The sequence below is a fragment of the Nanorana parkeri genome, unplaced genomic scaffold, assembly GCF_000935625.1.
Source record: "Nanorana parkeri isolate BGI_ZX_2015 unplaced genomic scaffold, ASM93562v1 scaffold65, whole genome shotgun sequence".
Classification (NCBI taxonomy): Eukaryota; Metazoa; Chordata; class Amphibia; order Anura; family Dicroglossidae; genus Nanorana; species Nanorana parkeri.
Window position 1 is genome coordinate 1,563,923 of NW_017306333.1, and position 20,817 is coordinate 1,584,739.

At 38.7% G+C, this 20,817-nt stretch overlaps 1 protein-coding gene across 1 annotated transcript in view; it reads left to right on the plus strand.

The window, feature by feature from the left end:
• The window catches only part of MDM1 (Mdm1 nuclear protein), a 37,368-nt gene extending 17,150 nt beyond the window's left edge, over positions 1–20,218 (plus strand). The window contains exons 8-15 of the mRNA XM_018576357.1: positions 1,557–1,595; positions 3,182–3,357; positions 4,379–4,648; positions 13,030–13,178; positions 14,338–14,471; positions 17,154–17,382; positions 18,338–18,397; positions 19,904–20,218. Of these exons, the coding sequence (XP_018431859.1) occupies positions 1,557–1,595; positions 3,182–3,357; positions 4,379–4,648; positions 13,030–13,178; positions 14,338–14,471; positions 17,154–17,382; positions 18,338–18,397; positions 19,904–20,013 (1,167 nt within the window). The 3' untranslated portion in view covers positions 20,014–20,218. The remainder of the gene's footprint in view (positions 1–1,556; positions 1,596–3,181; positions 3,358–4,378; positions 4,649–13,029; positions 13,179–14,337; positions 14,472–17,153; positions 17,383–18,337; positions 18,398–19,903) is intronic.
• The last annotated feature ends 599 nt before the right edge of the window (positions 20,219–20,817 follow it).

Below are 20,817 nucleotides of genomic sequence, written 5' to 3' on the forward strand. Positions count from 1 at the left end.
GAGCAGATTGCTCCTTTTGTAATTCACAAACCAGCCAGAACCCCCTAGGGTGGATAATACCTGGTCTCGGTGTTGAAGAAGAGACTGTTTGTTCTGACCTACCACAAGAACCTCGTTCAGGTAATGATTACCTGGTAAGGGATCTTTCACCAGCCATTTTTGGCGGATGGGTTGGCCATTCATGGTCTTAGCCAAAGTGCCTGCTTTGCATTCACTGCAAAAAGCAAGGAATGTGCAGAAGCTCGATTAATTGTTATGCCCTCTTTAGTCTTCATAGTCTGCTGACAACTTCAGCTCTTCCAGAGAGGTGACCACACTATCAGATGCCAGTGAGAATTACGAACAGCATTATCCAACCAAGCACTAATGGCTTTTGCTACTGCTGTCAAAGCCACCGCAGGTTGGCAGGCCACACCTGAAGCTACATAAATCTTCTTAGACCACATCTACTCTTTGATCTAGCATATCTTTGAATGTCACTGCGTTGTCTAGCAGGATTGTGATATGTCCTACCAGTTGTATGGGAGGCGCATCACCCAGTTGTGGATTGACAAAGATGGTTTTTGTTCTGCTGAAGCCCATTCATCCAACACTAGCTCCTTAATCTCCTGCAGTGTAACTTTTTTTCTTTTAGAATTTTCTTTTTTGGTTGTGTAGTTTTCTCCCACTGTAAGGCTTGCTTTATGGCTTCCACATATGATTGTACTGAGGATGAAATTGAAGCCTGCTAAAATCAGCTTATCCGTGCTCTCTTCTCTGCTTTTTCAATAAAGGAATGTGAGCATTCGGGGGATCTAACATTTATAGTAATATGGTCTCATGGGGTTATCTGGGAGGAAGGGCTAACCCTTGTTAGTGTGTTGCTATTCAGATGTCAGGAAAAGGACTTCTGAGTTAAAATATTGATACTGAATACTGGAATAAAAGCTTTCAATGGCTAAATAACTATTTAATGCAAAATACAGTTCTACCACCATTTGATAATAATGTATGTGAATCTAACATTTTTATTTGAAAATTAAGAGTGCAATTACAATAACTAAAGCTGCAACTTCATATGAAATTATAGGCAAGAGCATAAAAAAATGTTAGTAAGTAGTAATTGAAGCCCAAGTCTACTAATTTTGAGGGTAGAGTTGAGCTTTAATATTTTTTTCTTCTAAGAGCTGTTTCTTATGTTTCCAGTAAAAGGCTTGAGAAGTACACAATGGTCTTGATTTTTCATGCTGTGATAGTGCTTATGGCTTGTCAAAGTGATCTGTCAAACCATATTACATGTTATAGAGAGACCATAAGTGTCGTCACAGCTTGATGATTTAGGACCATTGTGATCATTTCACTTAACGCATTTTTATTTCAACAATTGCTCTAAGAGAAGTATTATGTTTTTCTGCATCATTTAAGTGACGCCATGAGCACTTACTGCAGTCCAACAATTATCTAGTATCAGTAACTAGAATACTTGGCTAGGTGGCAGCAACAAACTGTTTCTTTTTTCCAGTTGATGCTAATGTTGTGGTTATAAATGATGATTTGTTCTGTGTTCCTTCCTTTAGGACTCTCCTCTCAGTGTAGGCTCCATGTGGGTCGCTGAGGTTGGTTTGTTCTCTCCTGAAACTATTTTACTTTTCCATAGTAACAGTGGTTAAACACTTTCAGTGCAGACTAATCTGCTAGTGCAGATTTTTTTGTAGGTTTTTGTTGTGTGATGTATGTTCACTGATGTTTTATCATGTTTCCTGAGTACAAATGAAGATAAAACACACATACATGCAGATGTTCTGATTTTTATTATTATGTAAGCATATGCTGTTATCTACATTATATTGTTCATAAAATTTAAAGTGTAATTTAAAATAATACACCAAAACTATGTAAAGAGGTAATGGGATAAAGCGCACTCTAATTATTGGTACACAAGTGGCTATTTTATTGACTGACTATTCTCTGAAGACGAAAACATACACAAAAGGAAAAAAAAAACAATATTGTCTGCATTCCCTGGGGAATCATAACCCTACAATAATCATATCACACATAAAGTAAATAGGTAATCGATTTCCACCAATAGTGTATATATAAATATCAACCACAAGACAGTAACGCCAATTACTACATTGGCTATGTGTCAAATATATAATCACTTCTAACAAAAATAATGTTAAATAAAACGATTAGCTTCATCCCAGACACTACTGTAAGTGCTGAATTTCCAGCGCTGAGACTTACAGTCCCAGCTCTCATACAGTTAAAAATACTGGGGCGCTCATTCTCCACATTCCTCGTCCGTTTTTCTTTCACAAAACCTCTTATATTCTTTTCACAGAATACAGGGCGTTCTGTGAATGGACACTGGAGGATTCTGACGTTCATATGTCAGCCCCGTGTCCAATCATATAACACCTCGTATTTTGTGAAATAAGTACAAGATGTTTTGTTAATAGACAAGGGGAGGGGAAAGTAGAGAATGAACGACCCACATATTTGCAGATCCTATACTTTCCACGTTTGTACATCTATTTCTTCCTACCACAATTTTCTCTTTTAACCATTTCATCCCCATTGTTGTAGTCCCTTGAGCTGATAGAGTGGGGCGAGGACCCACTATTTTCACTATTTTTGGTTCTATCAATAAAACCTGCTATTGATTTGGCCGGGAAGCCAGCTCTATGCTCCCTAGTCACTTGTGTTGTGACGAGAGAACATGGAGTCGGCTTCCCGGCCAATCAGGAAGCCGGGCAGCGTGCCATTACACGCCCCCCCGGCTTTCTGATTGGCCAGAGAGCCGGCTTCATGCTCCCTCATCACCTGGTGATTGCCAGGCGCCGCGTAATGACGCGTTGACGCAAGTCTTTACACGCTGCCTGGCTTCCTTAATGGGACTTCCGGTATTCGGCATAGGTGAGTACCAAATAAAAAATATCGGTACTCGATACCGAAAAAACGGTATCAGTGCATCCCTATTTTAAATCATCGAGTGCTTTTCTCTGTTCTTCTGATAATTGACCCTAGTAATTGACGACCAGTTGATGTGTCCGAGATCATTGTAAACCAAGTCCAAGAACCCTTGACATAGTTTTTGTGTGCACTTTATTTGTATTAGAGGTGGAATCATTACAGGCTTTTTCCCTTTTACATTTTTATAATGAATTAAGCACACTGTTTCTCTTTTGTTGGCTAGGTAAAGGAACTGCGAGAAAAAGCTGAATATTATAGACGCCGAGCTCAAGGGACTCATTTCTCCCGGGACCACCTTAATCAGATAATGTCTACGGACAATAAATTTTGGGATGTGTCTTCTACCTCAAGTGGGGAGGAAGATATGAGCAACAACATTAAAGCTTTAGATTTGGCAGGGTATGTTTGGCACCTTCTTTTGTAGTTTTACCTATGCAAATTGTCTTCTGTATACTGTGTGCATTGCTCTTTATGGGTGTACGCCCCATCACTATAGGATATGTTTCCTTTCAATACAGGTGTGAGGTTATTTGAGCAAGCTGTATATAACACTTTACTTACCTAGAGCCTCACATCCAGTGTCATACTTACTGTAATAAGCTCCTCCAAAAACTGCTAGCATAAGTGCCTGAAATTTTTCTTTATATTATCTTAATGTCATGAGTCTCTACACAGGAGAAATCAGAAGAAACGTGGTAGACTATGCATTGTGAGTCAGTCAGGCTCGGTAGCATTGCAAACTGCTGCCATTATAACATGTTTTCAAGCACCTGAGGCTGAAGAAAGAGCTGTTTAGGTAGCTAACACGAGGAGAACACAGGGAGGTGGGTTGAGGCTCATTCTTAGTCGAATAAGTAGGCAAATGACACAGGAACCTGAAAAATTTCAATAGTGAATAGTGCTGTCAATCTGGCTATGCAGTATGGCAGGGTTATGTAAAACACTGGCTCAACAGAATTACCAATCTTTGAGTAGGTAAAACACCTCACATATAGTATGTGCTTTTCATCTACATGATGAGCTGTTTAGCTGGAGGTCTGATAGGTGTAAAACCTGTAAAAAAAATCTGAATTACTTTTAGTGACAACAGTAGATCATGCTGCTTGTAGCCTCAGTTAGGAGAGCATGTGGCAGGGTGACAACACAGCAACACAACCGGTAGACTGTGACAGAGCATTGTCACCCTATATCAGGAAGTGCCTGAATAAGGACTTTCATGGCAGGATCCCGAAGTATTATTTTATTGAAAGCTCCAGATTTAAAAAATATTGAAATAACAATAACATGTTAAAGCCTATATGAGATTATTAATTGGGTTTACAGATACTTTAATGAGCGAGAGAAAGATATCATGTTATGAGAAAACTTTTAAATTTTTTACAAATTGCAATTTTGCTTTCTTTTTTCACTGGTTCTATAGTCTACATAGTTCTTCAAGGAATGAAAGCAAACATCAGTCACCAACCAAACCTAAAGCTGCCTCCAATACTGGTATTCTTGGGGTTTCGGATGTTCCAACCCTCACAGTTAGAAGAAAACTAGTTTGGGATGAATATGAGGACACTGAAAAAAACGAAGATGTAACACCGTTGGGAACAGATGATGAGGCAGAAGAAGTTGCTGATGCAGAAGATAGAGTTGAGGTCGAGGAAAATGATGAAAAATTTCATGAAGACAATAACAAAACAAGGTAATCAAGTTACCCAAAATAAACTATTTTTATACTTGTAACCCCTGTACAACATTTCTTTTTATTTGTTATTGGTATTGATAATATGTTATTTCTTTTGGTTGTCTCATGTGCTTTACTTATTGAGTAATAACAGCAAAAACATTCCCCTTAATCACACTTCATGTACTGTCTGAATCTGCACTATATTCCAGAAGAGGATAATCGTAAAACACAGTCGCATTATCTATTAAAAACTTAACTTTATCCGGCACATAACTTATAGACGTCCTCAAATATCCCCAGAATTATAATCAGAGAAAAGTCTTACCACATACCTAAAATAATGTCCCCAAATCTCCCTCCCAGGGTGCTTTGCCACAATTCACCTTTTTAAGTAAAAGTGGCGTCATAGGATTTATGACATGGTGGTGTTACATGCCAGACAGACAGAACTATATTTCTCTGTGTGCACCTAATGCAGGTCTGCATAACATCATCTTACTTTGCGTATAATGGCTGACTAGTAAACTATAGCAGCGGTTGAAAGATAAGTCAATAGGCAGGAAGCCACATTGAGGTAAAACTGTAAGGGGCATATATATATATAAAGCAGCAAATGTGGCATTCACCAAACCTTTATTGGAGGTGTATCTTACTGGTGCATGTGTTTAAAATTACAGTAAATAATTCATCTGCAGTTAGGACCAATTTTTTGTGCATTGTGTTAAGGCAGTCCATTCATTTCAGTAGGCTGTAAAGGGCAGGAGCGTATAGCTCCACTTTAAATTAGCTTGGTACATATTTGTGTCTACAATGTACACGGAGAACTTAATACGTTCTAAAACATAGCCCTACCAACTATACATTCAGCAGGATCAATGAATTTATCAAAACTGGAGCAGACAGAATTTAGAGTAGTTTACCATGGCAACCAATCAGCGTTTGTCTTTCATTTTCAAAGCTTAACTAAACAAACTAAGCAGAGAAGATGATTGGTTGCCATGGGCAACTACTCCAGATTCTGTCTGCTTGATAAATTCCCGCCATTGTGTTTCTAAATTGTAACTTTGTGTGTCTTGAGTGTAGACCTTCCTGTTCCTTAGTCTCTTAGTAATGCTTCCATCAATGACCATATGCAGAGCCACTGTTGCAGTGCACACAGCATATTGTAGTTCCCTGGCTAGCAACTACATCTCTGTCTTGGGATGTAACACCATCATGCCATAAATCAAGCCACTTTTATTTAAGCGAATGGAAGAAAAACCATGGAGCTGTCATACTGAACAGGCCACAAGGGCTATGGAGGCCTTATAAGCTGTGGGGTAGGTCCAGTAGCATGGACAGCTTGAAGTCTGTATCTGAGGTTGTTTACTGTATGTTTTAACATGGGGGGGCTTAACTGAAAGTCTCACATGGGCGGTGAGGGGGCAGTAAAACCACATAGTTGATATGCAGGTTCACGACCCCCCAGCTGCCTGCTGCAATGTCAGCACTGTGGCCGTACAGTGCTGGATACATTGCTGCGGCTGCAATTCTTTGCATCACGAAAAAATATATACTCTATGTCGCATTTTACAGACGGTGCCACTTGTCAATCGTGGCAATTGAGATGAATGGGATCATACCACAATCGCGTGGGTACACGTTTGAAGCGTGTTACTTCAATGTCAAATCCAATTTGAATTTTTAAAAACAAACTTCATTCAGGAGGTGGCAGTGTCGCCTCCTGAACATCGTGCAGCCACTGCTCCACCACCCTGAAAAGCGATCCACTGCAGACATGACTGGATATTTGTAGAAAACATTCACACAGTTTATTGTTGCTATATGATTTTCAGCTGCTTTAGTAATGTAGCCTCAGTCACTATATCTATACAAACTGAACTTATAAATGACAATCATTTTAGAATGGATAGAACAGCGCTATCACCTGACGTTGAAGAAGTAGATCTCAGCAAATCCACTAAAAGGAGATTGAAGTCATAAAGGTGCTGCAGTTGCAGTCTGACTTTTTTCAAACGGTTTCTTTTTTTGACAGCATCATAAAGGGAACTCCCCAAGTCAGTATGTGGAATTGCCCTTTGAGAAATGCCACTGCACCTTTCTTTCCCCCTTGATAAGTGAATCATAGTGTGACTGTAGAGGCTTCAGAGCTTTGTAAAAAATAGATATATGCATCTGTACACATATATGGTACATTACTATTTATTTTCCATATATATTTTATGTTACTTTAATAAATATCTCAGTTGCAATAAGTAATAATATTTTTGCAATCTATTGCGATAAAGTATTTTTTCTTAATGTCACAACTTTTAATAACACTTATGACGTGATTTGACAGTATTAACAGGGTGAATAAAATACTACATTAAATCTCCACATATTAAGACAGAGATAATAGAAACCTAAGGAGATTGTGTATTGTTCTCACAAATTTCCACCAGTTACCTTAGCTGTAACCTCTATTTTGCCAGTATCGATGTTAGTATGCTCATATAGTATCATTGTCTTCTTGGAGAGGTAGCAGTTTTGTGACTCAGCAGGAAGAGGTAAAACTCAGCATTCACCATAACACGTAGCGGAACAGCTCTCTAAACCACAAAACTCAGCTCTAATGTCATAAGGAATGGTTAGTTTCTTTTCTAATTTTGGTTCCTAGTTTTTCTGGGTGCTAGTTCCTTCTAATGGAAATTCCACTTCAAAGTAAACTTGCCATATGAAGCGGCTTTCTTAGCATGGATTCCATTAGTCATTTCAACTGGTTTCCTTACGCTGGCTGTATTCACTGGTCTTTTTTCGAAGTTTTGCCAACTGGGCCACGCACTGCTCAAACTGCATCTGAGTCTGCAGGACTCTTCATAAATGTATGAAAAGTAGCCTTTGATCCTATTATATACTCATTATAAACTATAGAAAATATTTTAACATATTGCTAGTGTAACTGTTTGAACTCTGTCTTTATATTATCTTCCCACAGATCCCAGCTTAGAATTAAACGTAATGATAAATTATCATAAATCGATCATAGATCATTAGGTGTGGTTTTGCAGGTAAACTAGTTCATGTGAAATTATTTCAATATTTATCTGTCTGTTTAAAGTTTCACTTTATTAAGCTTATTAGGCAGAGCCCTGCAGTTCATTCCTCTGTTGCTGTTTAATAGTGTAGATGCAGTTTAAAATGTAAAACAATGTATCCCAATTTGAAATGACTGCTTTGGACTTGTAAGAGCTCTTGATATGATATGATATGGACACCATGTTTTGGACACCAACATGATATGGACACCATGTTTTTTTTTAATGGAATTGTACCAGGGGAATCTATCAGACAGGATACCAATTATGATAATATAAGATATACCAAACCAGAACACTTTGCAATGTCATCTTGCCTTCTGTCACCACGAATACAAAAAAATAATAGGTTTATTTTTCATTTAGTGGGCAAAATCATGCAGATCTTTTGTTTATGCCACAAAAAAAGATTTTCGGTACGTGCACACTTGTCTTTGGACCATGGGTTTGCATCATGCTTGCATTGCATTTGCATTTTAACACATTTTTCCCAGGTCATTTTGGAGATACTGTGAGCAGTCCTCTGCTATCCTAGGCTACCCATATAAATTAGATAGTGGTCTGAGGAAACAGGTAGTATTCAGTAGAGCAGTTATTCATTCATTGAAAGATCTTTCTCACATTATATGTACTGGCCTATGGGCACACTTACTTGAGCACTGCACTTTCTGTCTGGGTGCAGTACACACAGTAGTTTACTCTGCAACTGTTCACAATGGAGATCACCCAGAGCAAATGCAATGCAAGTGAAGTCCATCTATCAGTGTGCATGATGATTGTTAGGTGTTTGTGAGCAAAAATGTTGCACATCTACACTACACTGAAACCATACTTCATCCTGTTGCTCATTGAAGTGTGTTTTGTGCACATCAGATGATCTTTGGCTGGGAACCGTTTTTAGATTCTGCATAAAGTGACTTTGTCACTACTGGTCAAAGCAGCAAATAACAATACCCGCTAAAAGAAGTAATAGTATACTTACCTTTCCTGCAGCCCATGTCTTGGATTGCCGCTATGATGCTGCACTCTGCCTGCTGCAATTCTTTGGCCAGCAGGATAAGTAAAATACCTATTTCCCCAGTCGCACACAGTGGTATTTTCCACAACCTGGTATGTCTTGTAGTAATGTATGAGCTGGTGGGAGGGGGCACACTGGGTGCAGTGCGAGTAGTAGGAATTCACACATCTGTAAGTGTAGAATACTTGCAGCATGTGGGGAGCAGTGAGGCCACAACATTTTGTGTAGTGACAGGGTCACTTTAAGAATGCCTACTATGGTTCTTATGTTAGGTTAGAGGTTTAATTAAAATCCAGGCTCCCCTAATTAATATTCAAACACTAGAGTCAGACTGCCAGTGCTAAGAGAGTAGAGTATTGTACCATGTTAGACATTGGTAAAAACATCTAACTAATTGGCTGCTTAAAAAAAAGACACATTTATAAAGCACAGTGATGCGCTTTGTGAATAGCTCTCAGCTTCACTTGTTTCAGGTCTCATTAATGAATTGGAAAAAAAAGAAGGCGCCAGGAGAAGTGGAAACAGATCACATGACCTGTCAAAGTCTTGACTGACCTCTCCTCCTATCATGGATAGCATTATACAGAGAATGCTACCAGTAACACGGCAGGTTTCACACCTCAGCCTGCATTTTAAGAATGAGTCAGTCACAGAATTGAGTAGACACTGAGGTGTCCTGCAGAGCCCCATCAGCTCTTTGTTTATGAGAGAGCCTTAAGTCAATTAAATCGACAAGCTTTCAAGACAACTCTGGTCTAGTCTTCAGGTTTTTTCACCATGCCTAAAGGAAAGACCATTGCTGCAAGTGAAAACCGTTCTAGTGTTGGATCTTCGGGCTTGCACTAGTCTATTTATTTTTTATATATCTCTTATCGCCTACGTTTTTTTAAATCTTACCCAAATGATTTTTTTGCTGATACTGACCTGGATGTGGAAAATAACTTCATCTGGATGAGTAGAGGGACTATACCTGTAGATGAGCTTCTGATAAAATGTGCAAGATTGATGAAGACAATACCACCCATTAGCACATCACTAGATGTGAACCACCGCTGTAGATTCTAAGAAGGTGGTTTGTTATTCCCTCTTATGTAGATTGGCAGATATTAACATACACAGATTCTAATGGAATGAAGATATCTCAGGCTTATGTAATCTCTGTTGGTCAGGACAGTGACTCAGAAAATAATGAAGCCTTAGTATAACTATAGCACCGAAACCCTCCTTTTTTCTCTTATAACAGATTTTATATGGATTTTGATAAATCATTCCCTGCTAATCTGGATTAGATAAAAGACAGGTGTAAAAGTAAAAGAGAAAGTGCAATATTGAGAATAAAGAGTAGACTGTGCGAAACCTACACTGACAAACTGTGAAATTACTAATGCAAGCCTGCTGATGTCTGCAAATGTTGGTTTTATGACTGTGCTAAGGCAAAGCTCAGAAAGTTGCAGATAGAGCACTGAGAAAAACCATGAAAGTTTAATCTTCAGAATATGAGACAATTACTGACAGTGAAACTATAACATAACAGTTTGTTGTAATTTGAGAGAAACCACAGCCTTGATTTATTTAAAAATGTTTACTTTAAATTGAAATTGTATCTTAAAAATTTGAAGCTCATGCACTTCTTTTGATGCATGGGTCATACACGGACAACTATGACATTTACTATGTACCTGTGAGTTACAATGGGGGTTATTCACTAAGCTGCTAAAGGCAGCGGAGCAGAAGTGAATGGAGCCGAAAGTCGTTCGTCTTTTCACTTCAGACAAGTATTTCGGCTGGCCTTGGCTCCCTTCGGCAGACCATTCTCCCCGCTTTGGCTGTGTGTTCGGCTTAGTCGAGCCGAAGCATATGCTGAACCGATGGGCTACGGCGGCCAAAGTGAGCTGTAGGATTAGCCGAAGCTAATAGGCTATATCCTTTGGCTCTTTAGTGAATATCCTCCTATATGTTTTTTTCTGTATCTGGACCAGCACTATGGTTGTTTGACCACATCCCTATATTCACAAGTAACAAGTAAGGACTATCTACGACTGGGACTTTTCAGGTGCCACAATGAATTACAATTCAAACTTGGTAGTTAAAATATCTCTTTTTGTGCTTTCTATGCCATTGAAGTACACTAAGGCATGGGCATGCCAATATTTTACCGGACAACAAAAAAAATTAAATCTAAAAACAAATGTAACATGCTCGCTACACTATCATATGTGGTCATGCCAAGAAAAACAGCAGGTCAGAAAACCCATGCACCCTGCTGTTGGAGGAAAAAAGTTAGCATACACACAGGTATCAGATCCTCCATTCCACGCAGGAGCGTATGAAATTGTGTATGAACATATGCTGTGACCACATCAGGCATATCTGCACTTTCATACTCCCTGTACAGTGTGCAGTATAGATTTATTGTTTTGTTTTACAGTCATCTTTATTTATATCAGTATACACTTCATTCAGTTGTGTTCTTTCATGAGATGGGCATGTTAAATCACTTAAGTTAGAAACACTTACAAAGATTAGAGAAAATCATATTGGAATTTTAGGCATGCTGCTGCCTAGCTAATGTACATTCAGATTGTGTAGCCTATACTTCATAACAAACAATGCATGTTAGTAACTCATTGGCATATTTTGAATATCATCATCGTAACTATCATCAAGATTTAGATTAGTTTATTTATTAATAAATGTGTACAAATAAGCAGCATTAATTGTATGTTCAACGTGCACAGCAAACCACGACTGCACTGTACACATTGAACATCAGTGTATGATTTGCTGCCTAGGCTAGCTGATGAAGTTCATTGAGCGCGTGCTCATGCGGGCCAGACATACAAGTGTACTATACCGATTTATCCTTGCGCTTCTTCATTTCCTTTAGTAAATCAGACCCTTGTATTTTTTGGCCATTTTACCATGTGTTTTTCAGACCACTCAGCTTGATGTTATGTAATTAAATAGTCATTAAATTATTAGGTCATAGATCCAGCTTTATTTTTTTTGTTCTTTCTACAGATGTAGTTGATGCTACCTTGTTAGTGCTGTTCCAGAATCTAGCTCAAGTGTCTATTTCTAGATTATATTACTGATAAAAAGAAGTAGTAGGTGGCCTGCTGCTTTACAGAAATGCTTACTAGAAAAACTAAAGTACTGAGCAAGTAGGTTATCCTCCCTGTTTGCTTCTCCGGGCTTCATTTTCAATTTTGACCGCAGTAAAACCTATGAAGTAGAATGAAGCCAAAACCAGCATGAGGAGCATGGGGCCAAAGTGAAAGACTTCCACTGTTGATGGCTCCCAGTTTTTGATTTGACCTGCAGCTAGGTCAGGTTCATGTCAACAGCCTTGATATCATCATATAGGCTTTGCCACCAGGAGCCTCTGGGTCTGCCTCTCCTGCGCTGTCCTTGGGGATTCCAATCGAGTGCCTGTCTACAGACTTCATTTGCAGCCTTTTCGTAAGGTACATCCAATCCATCTGCATTTATGCTCTCGGATCTCTGTGACAACCTGTATTTGGTGGCACCGCCAAAGAAGCTCTATATTAGAGATCCAATTTTTTTAAAAACAGGAGCTTTTGTGTTGTTTCCACTGAGACTCTCCATGTCTCACTCTCATAAAGCAGCACAGATTTCACATTAGAATTGAAGATTCGGGTCTTAGTATGAAGACTAATCTGGTTCGAATGCCATATGTCACTGAGGCCTGCAACAGCGCCTCAGGCTTTTCTGATCCCTATGGATACGAGTGGAAAGAATAAAGGATATCAGGAATAAAGGAAATAAATAAAAGAATCAGCTTTTTTTGCCATCTGTGTCCAGCTGGGGAGATTTCCTTTTGACTTCCTGTCTGATAGCCTCAACAGGAATTGAGAGCAAACCCCTCCAAAGAGAGGGAAATCCCTGATGGTCAGCAGGGTCACCAGAACTAGTGTCCCCACTGGAAGATTTCCCTTCTATTCCTGTTCTGATGACAACCCAAATTTTGGGACTTTCACTTTGAGTGCTAACGGGCATCAGGACAAATAGGGTGAATCTCCCTAATGTGGCCACAGAAAGCAATAAAAACCTGACAGTAATCCTTCTCTACTCTATCCAAAACGATAAAAAAGCTTTGGCTTCAGTTGCACGTTAATTGGATCTACTGTCCAAGTGTCAAAGCATTGTCTGCCTAGAGTTTGAAAGAAAATGTGGACTTTGGTTGTTGATTGAACAAATGTAGAGGTATTGTACGTCTTTTATGGAAGATTTTAGACCTAATTATGATTACTGTTTTTTTATTATTATTATTATTGAAGACCCTATGGCAAAAAATCCAGTTTATTAGAAGACGAATCTGAACGTACCTCAGTAACTTCAGGAGTTGAAGGAAGACTTCCTACTCCAAAACTGAAAACCCTTGGATTGGTTCAGAGGACCCATCATGATCTAACCACTCCAGCCACAGGTAATGTTTTGCTGAACACAGTGCTATCTATGTACTCTGTATTCATCAAGATTGGCATTCTTTTACTTCTTTCCAGGGGTTCCCCTAGACCCCCCACTTCCTGAGAGTTTGGAATGCTGTTGGTGCACGGGGGTGGTTACCTCCAGCATCCTGGCTAGCTTACTTACATCACTGGTTGCCAGGAGCTGGGCAGGATGCCAGCCACAGTGTCCTGCTCAGCTCCTGGCAACCAGGGACATCGCTGGTTGCCATGAGCTGGATGGGACACTGGCCAGAGCATCACAGGTTGCTAAGAGCTCCACATGACCTAATGAGATGCTGCCTGAGGCAACTGCCTCATTATAGGGATGGTCTTGCTTCTTTCAGTCAGTTTGCTGCACTGTTGGAAAAAATAAATTTGTATATTCTACCACATGAATATGTTTTCCAAAAAATCCATGTTAATAAAATGTATATTGGCGTGTAATTTATGTAGATTGCTACTGTGGGTCAGATTGGCCATTGAAACTACCCGAAGATTCTCTGGTAGACTACAAGTAGGGGACTTAATAGCTAGAGTTATTAAAGAAAATGGCAAAAGTGGTTTTATCATCCATTTATATACTATCTAATGTCAATACTAAATAATGTAGCATTTATGCAATGGAATGAAATTATATATCCCATTCATAAAGCATTTTTTTTAAATGTGTGTTCCACAAAAATATGGATTGAAAAGTGAACCTTGCTCTGGACATTCAGTAACATGGACTGGAAGAAGAATGAATGGACTAAAAGTGTGGTGACATCACTGCACTTATATTCCATTGAGGACTGCCGGTCGCTCTGCCTCAGTGGCTGATGGGAATTGAGGTTTCTCTATTCACAGATCCTGCCAAAGGATCTGTGAATGGATAACGTGGCTGTATGGACGGAGCCACACACAGCCACACTGAATTCAAAATACAGCAGCAGCCTACGTGGAGAAGAAGCCCACGATTTAGGTAAGTGGTGGGATGGCACTGATGTGACCATGTTTCATGTTGCACCCTAAATATTGGTGTAACATGACACATGGTCCAAAATGTGAAGTTAGCCTTTAATGTAATTAAGTTTTAATCTAACCTTATGTGTGCATAGTTGTAGAATGAAAATGTAAATTATTTTTTTTTGTTTTAAGGGGGAGCTCTGTTAGTTTCCCCTTCAAAGAATCAGCAGCATACACCAGAACATAGTCAGAAGAGATCTTCTAAAAAACATGGCTCCCCAAAGAAGACGGTCTCCAAAGCTGTAAACGAAAGAAATGGAAAAAGGGTAAGGAAAATATATCATTCTCGAAATCACAAAGCTGTGGGTATTCGGTATAGAGCAGACATAGAACTAGATGGTCATATTGCATGGGGAAGGTCTTATGACACAATATTGTGTTCCAGTTCAAATACCAGTTCATATACATGTTACTCATGAACTAGATAAGACCATAACTTTGTCATAGGAAAATATATGTCAAGATACCAAGAATGTGAAATAAGGGACCCTTATACTAGAAGACTGACATCAAACTGAAAGTAAATTATGGAAATTCTTAGTGATTTAGGCTGGCACCACAATCATCCCATACTCTATGACTTTTTAGAATATTTGAAGTTGGAACATAAGTGTCATCATATAGCCTCTAATACAATGTCTCTGACCAGTGACAAGTATGGAAATCAGGACTTTTTGACTTTACTATGATTTCCTTTGCTACACATTTTTTCAGGTCATTGTTTCAGAAAGTATTGATATTTGACACATCCTGACAGTTATCGTATCAGATGGAGGCCAGAAATGGCAGCCCCCATATTTCAGCCAGTATAGGTTTCCTTTTGTAGAGAACTAGTCAGGAATGGGCTTTTGTAAGAATTGGAATCTCTACTTCTCATTTGTTCTCATGGTGCAGCCTTACTTCTCATAAAAAAACTACCCCTGAACATGTAAAATAATACACCCCCCCAACCACTGCACACATAAAAACATACTACCCCTGCACATATAAAAAAAATACTACCACTGCACATATAAACAAAAATACTACCCCTGCACATATAAAAGAAAAATACTACCCCTGCGCATATAAAAAAGAATGCTACCACTGCACATATAAAAAAATACTACCCCTGCACATATAAAAAAAAATACTACCACTGCACATATAAAAAAAATACTACCCAGCGCACATAAAAACATACAATCCCTGCACATATAAAAAAATACTACCCCTGCACATATAAAAAATACTACCCCTGCGCATATAAAAAAGAATACTACCACTGCACATATAAAAAAAATATACTGCTACTGCACATATAAAAAAAGAACACTCCCCCCATCCCCATAAAAAAAAATACACCCCCCCTCCCATATAAAATATTAATGCCCCCCACCGCACACCCACATATAAAATGAAATAAAAATCAAATATGCAGCCCCCTCTCCTGCTTACCTTTTTGCAGGGAGGAGGCTGTGAGGAGCCCCAATCGATCCCTGGTGCTCTAGTGGCGATTAGTGAGGTCTGCTGCAGACCTCACTAATCGATCCTTTTTTTAGGCCGGAGCTCAGAACTGAGCTCCGGCCGAAAGGATCTCAGTGCCTTGAAGAGCAGCTCTGCGGCCTGCATCCGATCGAGATGACCGTGTAGCGCTGCTCCCGCAATTCAGGTATGTGTTCCGTGACCGCGTACCTGACTTGTCACCTGTCTGCAGGTGCGGGCCGGTACTTTGAGACCGCTGGTTTAGGTAGTACACAGTTTGGGTAAATCTTTTTGGGTAAATGTTAAGTTGACTGTACAAAGATATATACGCTCAAATTGTAAGGTGTATAGTGACCCTAACACTCAGGGCTTCATTTATAAAACTGACGCCAGGTGGATACCATTTGCTCAGCGCTGTTTCCAAGAACCACACTAGCGCCCCTGAATGGCGCTGATGAGTACCGGAAATACCTGTACTCGTGGCACTACTGTCATGCAGTTTTATAAATGGAGCCCTCAGTCTGACACTTCTACAGGGTGTATGCAAATAAATATTAAACAGCAAGTAATCCCTCAAAGGTGAAGCTATATTCTATTTGAAAATGCAAAACAAAAAAACCTTTTGTGGGCATAACTAGTACTTTATATTGTAAGAGTACCTGAAATATTAATCTACAAATTTGGGTTCCGGGCTCGCATACGTTTGGACAACACTGGTCTGCAGTATCAGAATAGAACTCAGGGCAGGCAGCTGAATGCACACTTGAAATACATGTAGGTTTACTGTTTTCCTACCAGAGGATGTGTAATTTTTAAAATAAATTGTGCACTGTGCTTAACACGTTAATATACATACATGAAAAAAACACATGAGGTGTGGGAAGTTATACCCTGGATTGAGTTCGGGTTCCACCCACAGAAGTAAAAGGAGAGAAAATTAGGAAGTCTTTGCCCAAAAAACGCTATATGACCGTCCTGAAAAGGGGTCTTTGTATCTGGTGAGTGTGGTTCCTGCTTTTTTCATTTCACTGACGGTGGAGAATAGTATGGAAGTTCTATTGATTTTTGGATCCATTAACCACGGTTGCAGATTGGAGTGCTTGATAATGGGACTTTTCTGCACATGTCACTAAATTATGAGGATCATTTTGCACAAGTCACTATTAACATTATGTATTGGATAATTTTTATCTGCATTTTATGTAATTTATATTTGAGCACATCACTAGCGGACTTATCACATTTTATTAGGGATTTTATTTATTGATGCGGTTTTTTAGGGATGTATATTAACCTGTTAAGCGCAGTGCACAATTTATTTTGAATATTATAAAAGTGTTATACACATTTTTTAGCACAGCAGCTCACAAGGTTTGTTGAAGATCTGAAGTGCAGATCATACATATATTTCTTGATGTGTAGTGAGGCACATGTGACAGTGAGGCACTGTCATCTTTATAATATTGTTTTTTTCTGCTTGTCAGGATGATCAGCAGGCTGCACAGTCTCCCCCAGTTGCTGGTCTGAAGACTGTCGATCCATTGCCAATTCGAGAGGATCCCTGGACAAGTCTTTCCAATAAGCCTTTGCCTGCAACAATCGCATACCCTGTCTGCAGATCTGTAGAGAATCCCTATGTGCCATTACCTTGGCAGTGGAGTCCATTATGCCGAATACAGGGAACACTGAGAGATCCAGAGTTCCAGCATAATGGTAAAATGAATGTTTACACAGATACTGAAAGAACACCGGACCTTAGTCAGATCACTTTGCCAAAATATCTTCCAGAGCAGGGCAAACAATAGTCCGTTAAGTCAACAGTAAAATAACATATAAATATAGGCAAGTATCAATAACTTGGATGTAGGTCATTTATACACACCCAACAAACCTTCCCACATTTAATGTTTGAGGATAAATGCTAAGATCCCTGTTACAGTGCAGAGTGATGTATCTCTGCACAAAATAGAGATTTAAGAATCATTTTATGGGCAACAATTTTTGAACAAAGCTAAAGAAATTAAAGTACTACTAAACGGGCAGCAGTTTTTACCTTGATGCATTCTCTGCATTAAGGTAAAAAACACATTTTTATTTATAACATATATTTAGTAGAAACCTTTGAGATTATGTTGTGTTTGGATGTGCTAATAACAGTTTTAGTGATTTTTGTATTGGAAATATTGCTTTGATAAACATTTATTGCAACAAAATCAACATTGCCATCTTAATTTTGTTATTATATGGTTTGTTTGTTTGTTTTTACAATCTTTCAAGTCTGTAATTCATATGTGCAAAATAGCAAGATTATTTTAGCCATCAAAGGTGCAAAATGGCAGAACCCAGCAAGATAGAGTTGCACGATACACGTGGAAGCACAAATAATTTTTAGAGTTTCTGAAAACCCCTTTAAAGTGTCATGTTCACCATGTAATAAAAGACAGAAATGTTCATTTATTTATTTTTTTTATTCCCAAGTGTGCACAAAATGTATACAAATAAATGGCATATGCCAGTGACATTGTTTATGATATTGTCATTATGAAGTTGTGTAAGAGTGGAAAAAAAAACTGTTATCAGTAGATACTGTCAGATAAACATTGTGTCCATATCCTGTGACAAACCAGATTGGTTATTTATAGTATTCTTTGTAATTCTTTGTTTACAGGTAACTTTAACAGTATCGGCATCTATGGTTCAGCTGTAAATGATGATGACAGCAATGAAGGTATGGATATAGAAGATGAATATCTACAGCATATGTATATATGCATGTACATATCCACTGAAATATAATTTTATGTGTTCGAGGTCAAATGGAAACTTTTCTCTACCGACTGATCTCCGATCAGCGATCACTGGACTCGGAAGTAATGTGTATTAGATCACTTCCGGTTTCAGTGTGTCATTTCTCTGGTTGCTGTAGCCGGAGAATGAGAAGATCTCTGCTTCATCAGCTTCTTTGTGGTCCCTGGGTGACATTAAGGATCTAAAAGATGTCTCCATAAAGAGGACCTGTCACTGTATCTGTGCTATCACATAGGGGGCTTCTTAGGGTGAGAGCAATAAAGTTAAGTGCAAAAACATTAATTAAAAAAATTGTAATTGTAAAAAATTAAAGTGACATAAGACTTTAGAAATAATACATCTAAAAAAGAAAAACCAGGATTTTTTTTTAAGACCCTCACCCCCGTGTGAAAATTTTTTAAGACCCCCGTGTGAAAACGACGATTGCGCCACACATGTTACATATCACCGCAAACCTAGGAGTGCATGCAATAATTCTAGAACTGGTAATCACTGTTAACACTGGTCTAAGAACAAGCCGGTTTGGATGGTTTGGTGAATATAACTTTTTTTTAGCACCTAGACACAAATGAGTACTTAACCCTTGCAGTGTTGGGGTAGCCCTACTGCAAGGGTTAATAAACCAGTTAGAGCACTAATGAGAATTGTTGCAATATTTAACAGATTTTTCAGTTTCCTTTCTTTCTTGGGCTGGCCATACACCTGCCAACTTTTTGACAGGTGAACAAAATAAATAGATGTGATTCCTCAAACAGCGTGTCGCCCGACGAATCACCGCTCTTTACATTGTATTCTGACAGGTGCCGCCGGCACCTGTCAAAATACCTGATCAGAGGGGGCAGCTCATTGGCTGTCGCTTCTGATAGCACGATGATTTTCCAGCAGGCTGCTTTGATCAGCTGATTGAGAAATGCCGGCTATTCGGCCAGTGTATGCGCACCTTTTGGAAGTTCTTTGGCCAGATCTGAGTTGGTGTTCTCAGGTCTGCAAAGATACTGTGGCCATTACAAGGCAGTTTCATTCTCATTGTAGGATCTTCATTTTATTTTATATTATGGAGATTGCAGGAGAGGTCATCCAGAACTCCAAGGTCAGCGGAGTCATTTTGAATGTTTGTAGAAAAATGGTTAATGATTTACATATGTTTGTATATGGTCTTTCAACTGGCAGTAAAATAGAAAAGTCGGTTTTAGTATGCCTTTCATTGACATAATCATGTTGCTGTTATATAAAGATTTTTCCAAACCAGCTGTGAGCATAGATTTTTTTAAATAACATTTAAAAGTAATTTTATTGAACATTTCATCATATTTATGTTATACATTTTTATTGAGAAGTCCCTTTCTTTCCATGACTGACAGCATCTGAAGAATGATCCCCTTTCTGTTTGTTTTTGTAAATACTTACCCTGCCATTTTATTTTCAGATGACCGACTTTCCCAGATCTCTGCCAGGTCAGCAGCTTCTAGTTCTTTGGCCTCACAAGTCCTGGAGCGTGCTCAAAAAAGAAAAGAGAATTTCTGGGGAAACAAATGATCAGCCCATCCGTCAACTTTTACTTATAATATATTTTTAAAGAATTTGATATGGAGGAAAGAAAAAGGTATACTAATTTTGTCATTGATTTTTGTATTTTAATTTTGGATAGATTTGCACATTTTTGTATTAATGGAAACATTACCTGTGTATTGTGACTCTATTTTGTTAGTATTTTTGAATCTTACATGTGTGTAGTTCCCAGGGAAAACAAGCCTATGGATAAAACAATAGTTTTTTCTATGAACATACCCATTCTGTTTAAAGCTGAATTTCTGATAGAAAAAAACAGATTAATGCAGCACAGTAATCATTAACACATAATACATTTATTTTTCAAAGGCAAGCAGTGTAAGTACCTGAATTTGACTTTGTATCAGCTAAAACAAGGAGCCAATCAGTTCATGTGCTCACAAAGAACATGCTGATAGAAGGAAAGGGCATAGTGACAGAGAGAAGAACTCATAACTTTGCTGCGTCTGTTGTCCATGAACAGGCTGAGGAAGGTCTACAACAATCTGAACTCAGAGGAAGTGGGTCAAAAGATCCTCACCATCAGACTGGGGGCATCTTCTGGTGGAAAAAGTAGTACTGTGGTGGAAAGCTCTAGATTGAAAATGAATATTGCAGTAAAAGCTGCTTCTTGTATTTCCTCTTTTAATGGACTGTTGATTTTTATCTGCAGTTTTGCTTTAAAGTGCACTTATAGCAAAAACGTTTTTCTAGATTTGGGTAGAGTATGACATGGGTAAAACCCCCTTAGGGTGTTTATTGGCCCTACTGCCATGATTCAGCCTATTTGTC